The 12,326-nt window shown below is 35.4% G+C and overlaps 1 protein-coding gene across 10 annotated transcripts in view; it reads right to left on the bottom strand.

The window, feature by feature from the left end:
* The window catches only part of BIRC6 (baculoviral IAP repeat containing 6), a 210,029-nt gene that overhangs the window by 142,949 nt on the left and 54,754 nt on the right, over positions 1 to 12,326 (bottom strand). For 6 of the 10 annotated variants that reach the window (XR_004424875.1, XM_033125538.1, XM_033125531.1 and 3 more), the window contains exons 11-15: positions 7,304 to 7,453; positions 3,728 to 3,953; positions 1,900 to 2,060; positions 725 to 856; positions 112 to 243 (exon numbers count right to left, since the gene is read on the bottom strand). Coding sequence is in view for 9 of the 10 variants with exons in the window: in XM_033125538.1 (XP_032981429.1) it covers positions 112 to 243; positions 725 to 856; positions 1,900 to 2,060; positions 3,728 to 3,953; positions 7,304 to 7,453 (801 nt within the window). In the remaining variant the exon portion in view is untranslated. The remainder of the gene's footprint in view (positions 1 to 111; positions 244 to 724; positions 857 to 1,899; positions 2,061 to 3,727; positions 3,954 to 7,303; positions 7,454 to 12,326) is intronic. The other 4 variants (XM_033125536.1, XM_033125534.1, XM_033125533.1 and 1 more) reach the window with 2 other exon arrangements.

The raw sequence follows: 12,326 nt of genomic DNA on the forward strand, positions 1-12,326 counted from the left end.
TAATGAAAATTCTAAGCAAAACAGTATCTTACTTTTTTGAGATCAGTTTTCTTTTTAATCTATTTTTACAACTGTGGCTTTATTCTGCTTTTATAAAATATGTTACCTTACCTTTAACAAGTTTGGGGCTTGTTAACGTCAACATCCCAGCATGCCCTGATAGATCAAGGCCACTAGCAAGCCATACTGGCCCACACAGAATGTCTTCTTTATGATCTTCTAAAAATGGACATAATCTAAGACCTAAAAAGGAAAATATGTATTTTCTTTTAAATTAGTTTGTAATTTAAAATGTAGTATTTAATAAGCAAATATCCATCCCACTTACATATAATGCCACCACACAAAATACCATAGTTAGAATGTGTTCAAGTTTAAGAATTCACTATCATGTTAAGGAACTATAATCAATTATCTGGAGTACTGTTTTCCATTCCCATTTTATTTACATTCACCTTGATTTTCAAAAAAATAGTTAAACCATGACATGATTTCAAATCCCAAGATATTAAAAAACAAGAATTGCAAGTATTAGCGCAGCTGTGTTCACAAAGATGAGCTGAAAGTTAAAGCATATTGCCAAAGCAGAATTACAGGTTATTTTTTAATCATGTTCTTAAAACCAAGTTTTTGCAAGCCATAAGGAAATCTTTGCCCAACATGATGCGTTTGGATCACTACTCCTTTGACTGTCATGGACAACAGCTCTGTTAATTTCACTCACACTGTGATTCCTCTACATCCATGGGCTGCATTTCTTCATTCAAATCAACCAGGGACGGTTTCCCATTTTGTTCCACTTCAATGTTAAGAGCTGGAGACAAAGGAAAGGTGATCTGCCTATCTACTGCTGTTTCTAGAGGATAAAAATATTAGTAAACTTTATTTTGCTTAATATCAATGACTTATGTGCCTAAAATTCTAAAATTTTCTGTTAAACTTGGAATTGCTGTGATTTTCATCACAGATGCTATAAAATGATTGTCAGGTAGAAGAAAATTAGATTCAATTAATTGCTTCATACCCTCTTCTCTCTTAACGGTACTAAAATATTCACCTGAAGAAATAATTTGCTGGTAGCTGAACTCAAGTTCTTAGCCCAGGCTGCAGAATACAAACATCTGCAGTTTTAAAAATACCAATGGCTACTTCCTAGACTCTATTAAATCAGAATCTGCCATGTTTCAAAGGATACATACAGACAAAAAAGTCACACATATACACACAAACACACACATACGTATTTCGGAAATAGGAAATTTTTCAGGTTTCAATGTTTTTACGCCTGTTGTGAAGTAACCATTTTACTCTGAAATTATCTCCTGCCTTTTAAATTAATCCTTTAAGGAGAAAGCACTGAGAAGTAACATCTAGTTCCCAATATGCTAAATGTGTACAATCTATTTTAATAACTCCACGTATCAAATTCTTTTAAGAAAATTAAGATAGGTATACTTATGGCATTACATGAAAGGTTGAGTTTCACTAATAACCTTAAAAGAATATGTGACTTCCATAACAAAGTTCTTTTCCCAATTAAGTCTCCTCTTAAGAAGAATAATGCATTAAGTCTAGTAATGCTAAAAGTGAAACTAATTCACAAAGGAACTAATTGCATTTTCAAAAAAAGAAAGCATAATTATTCAAATTTACGCAATTCTGAACAATACTGAGTTACTGAAAAGCTCTAAAATATTCTCAGCATTAAGTTTTCTCTATAAAACCACCAAAAGTAAAACAAGAAAATACTGAGTGGCAGGGGGAGAGGGGAGTAAGGGAGCACAGGTAGGAAAGGAAGGTAAAACCATCACACCTAGATAGCCAAGTTGAAAATTAATGATTTTTAAGAAACCGACTACAAGTCAAAATCTTCAAATATAAATTTTGATTCATTCTTACCATTCACTTTCCCTAAGCCTGGAGCTTTATTTTTCAGCAGTGTCACTTGTATCTGTGGAATATTGGTGATGTTTGAGTTCAAAACGAATTTGAATCCCACATGTCCAACCATACAAGCTTTAGGTAGAACCAATTCAAATACATGTTCATCCCAGCTGTTGCTGTCAAATAAGGGGGAAAATGAAAATAAAGCAAAGACATTTCTTCGGCTATAGCCATGTTATCATTAATACAGCCTTTCACACTCTGATTTTTAGCCTCCAACAACAAAACAATGCTTCTCAATGGGATCAGAAGAGAAGATAAGCAGTTCCCAACAGAGGTTAAACTTAGGGCAATTGAATGACCTTACCTTAGAGAAGTTGACACCTGCCTTGGGAACTATACATTAGTGTAATAAACCCTTGTTTCTTACAATGTGGAGTATTAGGCGTCAGAATTATCTGCAGATTCCTGGGCCCCACCCTTAGTCTATGAGTAGGGTTCCAGGAATCTGCAATTTTAAAATAAGAATTTCTTGTATTTTCTTACACATGTCCGTTCTAATTTAAATTATACATACATATATATATATGACATATTTAATATATATTAACACATTAACATATTTCACATATATATATACACATATATATGTATCTCCAAACCACACTCCTCCAGTAAATTCTAGACTCACATCCAAATGTCTACCAGCCATCTTAAGTTTATCATAAATAAATCCAAATTTAATGATTACCCACTCCAATCTCAGTAAACAGAAATTCCACTTTCAACTAGCTCAATTCAAAACCTTAGAGTCATCCTTGACTCTTCTCTCTCATACCAGATGTTCAATACGTCAGCATATACTGTTCCTTCTATCGTCCAAATTATATCCAGAATAATTAAATCCAAATTATATCCAGAATTATGTTCACTGCCTCCACCAACTATCACCATGGTCCAAGCTACCATTACCCTTTCACATGGATTACCTCAATAGCATCCAAACTAGAATCCCTGCTTCCATCACTACCTCCCTAACATACACACCACAACCACTCGTAATCTCTACTCATAAACACAGAAGTCCTGCCGTATCCTTCTAACATATAAGTTATATCACATCACTCCTACACTCAAAACCCTCTAACTTCTTCCCATCTCACTTAGCGTAAAAGTCTCACTGGCTCTATGAAGACATTCATGGCCTGATTATCAGCTACGTCTTCTGACCTCGCCTCCTACCACCCTCCCCTACATTCACTGCACTCCAACAATGGTCTTTGTGCTCTTCCTGGAATTCATAAAACATACTCCTTAAGGTCTTTGTACTTGCTAGATGGCCTCTGAATTAAGGTCTTCATGGAAGGCTTTCTTAGGCCCCTTATATTAAAAATGTCGTACACATTTTCTCTCATTCTCACACAAGCATACACCCAACAACTACTCTATAACCATACTGTTTTAACATATTTCATAGCTTTTGTGACCATATGACATAATAGGTATCTGCTTACTGTCTGTGTGTCCCCACTAGAACGTAAATTCCATGAGTGTCATAGTACTAATCCTAGAAGAATGCCTGCACAAAACATGCATTTAAATATCTGTTCAGTAAATTTTGTAGACTGAGTGACCAAACTATTTGCAATGGTGGATTACTCTCACTATTTTACCTACAACTAAGAATATATCAATTCCCAAAACTAAGGTGACAAATGAAAGGAACAAATCTATTAATATAAAAAAGTTAAGAGAAAACAGTAGTGAATCTAAGAATCGTATGTTGCTTCTGACAAATGTATAATATGGACTTGAAATTAAATACCTTGGAAAAATGTTTTACCTGTCAGTCTGTAGTTTCCAAGTCCTAGTATGCTGAGCAGCATCTCCATGGTGTTGCTGATGCAAATGCTGAGGATGCCTCCTTTGCTGCTGTTCTTGTTGAACTTCGACCCAGCATGGAGGCACAGTAGCTGAAAACCGTGGAGTCAAAGTCTCAAAGCGGGTTAGCTCCACTAAAGACGTCAAGATGTCAAGGGTGAATGGCTGGTCCACCAATAAATCAACTCCTTAACAACAGTGAATACAGAATTTGAAATAGGTTATAAAAAAAAAAGTAGTAGTCTTTTTTATTCATGTTTTAGTCTACTCAATTGCAACATTTACCAAATATCCTGAAAGTTAATAATGTGGGCTAGATATCTACATGCAACTAAAGTAACTAGCAGAGACTACATTACAGGCATAAGAAATATCCATCTTGAATATTTTAAATTATAGAGAGGGTACTTGTTACTGGAGAAACCTGTTAGAAGACTGCTGACTGAACTAGCACTAAATTAATAAGGGCAACAAAAGTAATAGTACTAAAATGCAAGCCAAACTTACATCAGATCAATAATTAATTTTTAGATTGTTATTTACAAAACAAAATGCTAAACATTAGCAAGTACATAACATCTGCCCTTTCAAACAGTATTTTTTCCACTTTTGTGTTGGTAAAAATACATTATACCAACATTATAAGAATAACAACTGGCTTCAGAGAGATTAGTTTTCTTTTATAAATACATGTATTCACATTGGTGAACTGTTTAACATTAGAAAAAGATGAAAGGCTGCTGTCCTTGTTCCAATTAACAAAAATAAGTTTTAAAAAAAAGACTAAAAGGGGCCGGCCCAGTGGCTCAGGCAGTTAGAGCTCCGTGCTCCTAACTCCGAAAGCTGCTGGTTCGATTCCCACATGGGTCAGTGGGCTCTCTACAACAAGGTTGCCAGTTCAATTCCTCGAATCCCGCAAGGGACGGTGGGCAGCGCCCCCTGCAACTAAAGATTGAACACGGCACCTTGAGCTGAGCTGCCACTGAGCTCCCATATGGCTCAGTTAGTTGGAGCATGTCCTCTCAACCACAAGGTTGCCGGTTCAACTCCCGCAAGGGATGGTGGGCTGTGCCCCCTGCAACTAGCAACGACAACTGGACCTGGAGTTGAGCTGCACCCTCCACAACTAAGACTGAAAGGACAACAACTTGAAGCTGAACTAAGATTGAAAGGACAACAACCTTACTTGGGGAAAAAAAAAAAAAGTCCTGGAAGTACACACTGTTCCCCAATAAACCCAATAAAGTCCTGTTCTCCTTCCCCAATAAAATCTTTAAAAAGAAAAAAAAAAGACTAAAATACAAAATCTGATAGGTTTATAATATTTTCACAAAGAAAATTTACACCAAAAAAAAAAATTTACACCAAGTTTTATAAAATTATTACAAGTATACGTCAAACCACATTTTTTCTCAAAGCTTCGAACTTTATAAAGCTGACACTGCATTAAACTGTAAATATTAACAGCATGTCAATGACCCTTCTTTACATTATAGTCAGGCATTATGTAACGACAGGGTACATTCTAAGAAATGCGCTGTTAGGTGATTCTGTCGTGCAAACATCAGAGTGCACTTACACAAACCTCGATGGGATGGACTACTACACACCTAGGCTACATGGTATGGCCTACTGCTCCTAGGCAAGCCTGTATAGCGTATAACTGTACAAAAGAACATGAGATTAAATCAAGCATAAGAGAAAATGATGCAATCGTGAGAAACAGTAAATGTCAGATGTATGAGACTGCTACCAGTGTAACACGGCATACTGTTTTATGGAGAACTTTTTCTTTGTAAGCAGAAAAAGTACACTCTAATGATAAAAAAAAGTATAGTACAGTAAATACGTAAACCAGTATCATAGTCATTTATTATCAAGTATTATGTGCTGTACATAATTTATGTGCTACACTTTTATGTGACTGGCAGCATAGTTGTTTTGTTTACACCAGCATCACCACAAACATCTGAGTTATATGTTGCACTACAATGTTACAACTAACACATGACTGGGAGATAAGAATTCTTCAGCTCCATTATCTTATAGGACCATCACATATGCGGTCCATCATTGACCAAAACGTCATTATGCAGCACACGACTATATTTCCTTCTTTATAACCTAATTCATGGCTTTTCTACTAAATAATATTTTTATGAACTCTATAGGAAAATTCTTCTCCATTATAACAATAACCTATAAAATATGAAAACATTCAACACATTAGCTTTTTAAACCAAGTTGTATAGTGCATCAAGACAATCAAGTCTTGAGTAATTATAACAAGAGACATGAGTCAGTGTATCTCAACTAGGGCACAGTCTTGCCTCCCCAGAACCATCTGAATGGGGGCAATTGTGAGTGCTTCTGGAATCTAGTAGTAGGAAGAAGCCAGAGATATGGGATACAGTACAGGACAGTCCTCCCACAACAAAGAATTATCTAGCCCAAAATGTCAATAGTGCTACGGTTGAGAACTCCTGACATAACATAGTAAAGACTACCATATGTTATAAAAATAATCTCTCAAGTTAACATGTATTATACTAGTAATCAATAAAAGTTTGCCTTTGGTGCAAAGAAGAATGATCAAATACCCAAATTCACTAAGATCAAATACCAACTTTATGTATTGTTTCTATTCAGAATATGTTTCAGTTTAAACACACTTTTCATTAAAGATTTGTTAAACTTCTGTTATATGCCAGAATTAGGGGGGTAAAATGTGGTGCTAAAAGTAATACGTAACAGCACTGTGCAAGTACAAAACAGACTAACAGTAGGAGACAAGGTTGGGAAAAGAGCTCAGTGTACCATGTGTACAGCATGAAACTGAATTACACAATTAAGAAATCGTGAAAAAAGCTTACTGTAACTGGACATTGAGAAAAAGAACAGAGTTACTTCATAAAAGTCCATAAAGTAAATAAAGATTTTTAAGCAGGAGAAACATGCTAACATTACTTCTTTTGAAAAAATAGTCCCAGAGGGCAGCGTAGAACAAGGATGGAAGAAAAGGCAAGAACAACAAACGAATAAAAACAAACCTATCTCAAGTTTCACAATGGGGCAACAAAGGTCTGACTATACTATCCCAAGAAGAGAATATTTTTTCAGCTTTTCAATTCCAGTAGAGCTTTAGTAATACTGGCCATTCTACTGACTTTACACTTACTTAATGAACTGTTCTCTTTTTCATGTTTTTTTCCTCCCTAACTAGAGAAAAACTCCTTAGTAGCCAATATAATATTTTTACCTCTTAGGTAACTTCACCAATATTGGTCAACCTACCACAGGATGAAAACCATTTCTTATTTTAATGTTTACAACATTTTCCAACTACGGAAAAATAATGATAAATAATATACAAAAATAAGCCTGGTAAAAGAATGTCAATAGGGAAATGAACTCTCTCAACAAAGAAACCAAGAGTTGACTATACAAACTGAAATAGATGATATAAGAAAGACTCAAAAAACTTTGAACATCACAAGAATTTGCATTTTTTAAAGTATTTAAAAACTGAACATCATACCTGTAATGCCAGGACTTGAAGGATTTGATAAAGGTTTGGAACCTTCTGAAGATGGTTCTATTCCTTTAGAAAGAGAGCCATCCACTAGTATATCAGCTTCATCAATATCATCACAGGTTCCTCCAATTTGGAGAAAATGAAGCTCACCACCTACAGTGTAGAAAAATTCCATCAACATAGACACACAGAAAATGGATAAACATATAAACGCATACTACTTGGTTAAGAAACTTATTTTAATATCACTCAATACTCAAATAAAGACGGCTACTAAAGTGATTTATCTCCAAGAATTTAGATATTAAATTGCCAATGAATTGAAAACTGAAAATTAAAGTGAATTAGGAAAATGGAAAATACATACTTATGTGAAAAGTCACTTATCTAGTACTTACTATGTGTAAGACACTAAATGCTTCAATTAATTCATGTAGTCTTCACAAAAAAATTGAGATAGGGATAATTATTGTGGCCACTTTACAGATAAGGAAACTGATGCACGAGCTATACTGGGATCCACAGCACAATCTCTTAATTCCAGCAGTAACAAAACAGAACAACAAACATTCTTAATTTTTTGAAGCACTCACAATTAAATTTTATCACAGGAAAAAACTGAAAGTGAACTTAGCAAATTTTTAACACAAAAATTAATAAAAGTATCTTCTAGAAAGACTATTTGGAGATTCCCTTCCAGAATTACAGAATAAAGATGATACATCCTCTTCGTGAAAACCAACTTTATATTAGGTTGGTGCAAAAGGAATTGCAGTTTTTGCAATTATTTTTAACCTTTTAAACTGCAATTCCTTTTGCACCAACGTAACATAAGCCTGGACAAAACTGTCATTCAACCAGGATGGGGCAAGCCATGAAAACTATCAGATTCACTGCTACGGCCACAGGGGGCTCATTGGATTTCGAGAGCTATCAGTTTAAAGTGCCTCAGTGGCAATAAAAATGAGGCCCATCAACTCCGCTACCTGAAATCAGCATCTAGTTTACGGCAAGCAAAGCACTAGAAATAACCAGGGATTTAACAGGAGTTAAAAGAAGTCAGAGAAACATAGTGGCTTGGGAAACTCTCCACATATCCTAAATTGATCAGATGTTGTACACGTATGTAGCAAAGACTAGATAGGGCCCAAGCACTCAATACACTCCCAGTCAATTAAGTCCCATGCCTGTGCAGAAAACACCTGAGAAGGAACAAGGGATGATAAAAATACAGAAAATAAAGTCAGGGCACACTTGAATACAGCCTTACCAGCAAAGGTATTTGGGCACAACCATTTATCAAAATCTTTAGCTGAATACTATCTGGACACAGAGGCAACAATAAGAAACAAGGCTTAAAAATTAAAACCAGAAAAGCAAAAAACACGAGGCGAGACATCAGTAACTGCGCACTGCAAAAAAACGTATTTCACACACTTACTCAGGTAGGTTACCAAACAAACAAAGCAACAACTTCCAAAGGAGGGTAATCAGAATCCAGAGTTTCTACAATGTTATTTAAAATGTTCACTATTAAATTAAAAATTATAAGACGTGAAAAGAAAAAGTGACCCATGCTTAAGAAAAAACAAAATCAATGAGAAATATCTTTGTGTACCAGATTTACATTTGGCAGACAAAGACTACAAAAGATACTACTATAAATATTTTCATAGAGTAAGAGGAAACCAGGTATGGAGAATTAGGGAACAAATGGTGAAAATGACTCAACAAATAAAGAATCTCAACAAAGAAAAAAAATTATTCTAAAAGAACAAAAGGGAAATTCTGGAGTTGAAAAGTAATATAACTAAAATGAAAAGTTCACTTAAGAGGCTCAAAGCAGATTTGAGATGGCAGAAGAAAAAAAATCAATGAAATAAAAATAGACCAACAGAAATTAACCAATCTAAATGAAAGAAAGAAAAGATTTTTTAAAATGAAAAACATTTCAGAAACCTATGGGTCAGATCAAGTATAAGAGAATTATATATAATGGGAATTCCAGAAAAAGGCATAGAAAAAAATGCGATGAGATAATGGACAAAAACTCCCCAGATTTGATGAAAAACATTACACTATAAATCCAATCAATTCAATGAACCTCAAGTAGGATAAATAATACCAAGAGATACACAGATATGTATGTATATACATTATAGTCAAACTACTGAAAGTCAAAGGCAGTAAGAAAATCTGGAAAGCATCAAATTAAAAATAACTCATGACAGACATGGAGACTACAACAGAAATTAACAGCCGACTTATCAGAAACAATGGAGGTTAGAAGGCAATAGAATGACATGCAGAAATAGTCAACCAATAATTCTACATACAGCAGTATTCTTCAAAAATAAATGTGAGATATTTCCAGATCAACAATGACTCAATTTTCTGCTAGCAGACCTGCCTTATAATAATTACTAAAGAAAAGTCCTTCAAGATGAAAAAAAGCAATACAAAATTCACAAGAAAAAGTAGAGTACTAGAAATAACAATTAGGTGAACATAATATTTTTTCTCATTTAACTTTTTTAAAAGAGAAAGATTTAATAAAGTAACAGTTTTTGTTGGGTTTATAACTTATCTAAACGTAATATATAAGACAACATTAGCACAAAGGTAGGGAAGAAAAAAAGATTACAGCAGTTTCTGTATTTTACTAGAAGCAAGTTAGTATTATTCTGAAGTAGATGTGGTAAGTTAAACCATCAAGAATGTAAGTCCAAACAGAGGTTCTGATGCTCCTCAACTTATGAGGAGGTTCCTTCTCAATAAACTCATCCTAAATTGACAATATCGTTAAGTTGAAAATGCATTTAATATACCTAACCTATCGAACATCATAGCTTAGCCTACTGGTTTTTACTGAATGCATATAGCTTTTGCACATCATAAAGTCAAAAAATTGTAAGTCAAACCATCTTAGATTGGGAGCCGTCTTACACATTTTTTAAAAATATCAACACAGGCTCTAGGGACATCATGCCAAATGGCAGAGCAGAAACTTCTAGGTGGAAAGTTCTAGAGGTCAGTACCTCCATCAAAGCAACAACTAGGGAGAGTGATTGGAACTCTGGAACCTAACACAACACAACCACCAGGGGAGTGCTTAATAAGGAAGAGACTGCTGATCTTCCATAAGAGTGGACTGCAGGAACCATCTGCCACCCCCTTCCTCAGCTGCTGGGCAAGTGGTCCACATTTCTGCAGTGGCTGGCTGGTGCCAGGGTAGGTGGTAAGGACCTTGTTTCATATATATATGTGTGTATTCTATTTCTGAATATTAATCAAAGATAGCTTCATCAAATCTACTTTTTAGCATATTATTAATACTAATTTATTAATACTAATAAAATTAACTTACATTTATCAATTGTAGATTTCTATCAAAAGACTCAATGAATCTCCATGAGAAAAAGTTTTATACTATTTGAATACACTCATATTAAGGCGATGTCACATCCATCAGTCTAAAAGCTTTTAAAAATCTTAATTCTACTTTACGGACTGTCACACATACATTTTAAAACATCAACTTTTTCCTCCTCTTTACTGTTATTAATCTAATCTTTTCCAAATGCATCTTGATCAGTCAATCCTTGAAGAACTGGGGGATAATTTTCAAAGTGGTTAACTTCTCAGGCTTTTTCTTGTCCTCCAATTCATCCAAATAAATTCCTTATCACATGAGATCACTTCCTAGAACTTTTTACTATCCAAACTCCAAGAATACATTAATCTAGTTTATGACTTAAAAACTATTTCTCCTAAATCGCCAAAAGCATATTTCATTAAATAGTAATTTAAATCATTAAAACTCTGATTACACTTCTGGAAAATGCTACTAGTGTCTTAAAAAGATGTGCCCTGAAGCCAGGTCCTCAGGTTTTAAATCCAGCTCCATTTTGGATGGCCAATGGTAAATTAAATTTTCATTTCTTAAATCTTGCAGATTAAGATTCCAAAAAAAGTCAATTTATGAGTCTTCTGCTTTTGTTACATTCTGGCAGCCTAATGTAGTTAATCACTCTGATGACAGACTGCCAGGTTTCTGTCACTTTTAGCTCTGTGACTTAGGCAAGTTACTTTACCTCTCTTTCCCTCAGTTTCCTTATCTGCAAAATGGGGACAATGATAGCGCATACCTCATAATCTGGTGTAATGACTAAAAGAATGAACAGAGGGAAAGCTTTCACAACAATGAACCGGCACATACATGATCAATAAATTCAAATTACCCTTCATACCACATAGTATTTCAATCGTTTTGCTGAACTTTATCAACTCTAATTCAACGTTTTATTAGTCTATAGTTAGTGTGCATTGCTCATTTTTTCAAATTAATCTAGCTGGGTTCTTATGTCATTTGAACATTTTTCCCCCATGTTATTTCACCTGAAGTATCTCAAAGAAGGCAATCTGAACCACTATATTCACCATTATCCTTCTTAGCTCAAATGTCGAGATCGTTTTAAAAAGAGGAAAACAGGTTAATTCCAACCAGAACCACGTGAGATATTAATTCTTCTCAAACCCAACTCCTCTGCTAAGTATTGGCTATAGTTACCTAGGCTTCAAATATCTCCTGGCCCTCACTTCCTACTAAACTATCATCAGGACTATTCATTTTGCCTGATATTGTCAGTAATCCTTTTCAAAAATTGCTTTCTCCCGGGCCGGCCTGGTGGCTCAGGCGGTTGGAGCTCCGTGCTCCTAACTCCGAAGGCTGCCGGTTCGTTTCCCACACGGGCCAGTGGGCTCTCAACCACAAGGTAGCAAGTTCAACTGCTCGAGTCCCGTAAAGGATCGTAGATTCCGCCCCCTGCAACTAAGATTGAACACGGCACCTTGCTGAGCTGCCACTGAGCTCCCGGATGGCTCAGTTTGTTGGAGCGCATCCTCTCAACCACAAGGTTGCTAATTCGACTCCCGCAAGGAATGGTGGGCTGTGCCCCCTGCAATTAGCAACAGCAACTGGACCTGGAGCTAAGCTGCGCCCTCCACAACTAAGATTGAAAGGACA

The sequence above is a fragment of the Rhinolophus ferrumequinum genome, chromosome 13 (assembly GCF_004115265.2).
Source record: "Rhinolophus ferrumequinum isolate MPI-CBG mRhiFer1 chromosome 13, mRhiFer1_v1.p, whole genome shotgun sequence".
Classification (NCBI taxonomy): Eukaryota; Metazoa; Chordata; class Mammalia; order Chiroptera; family Rhinolophidae; genus Rhinolophus; species Rhinolophus ferrumequinum.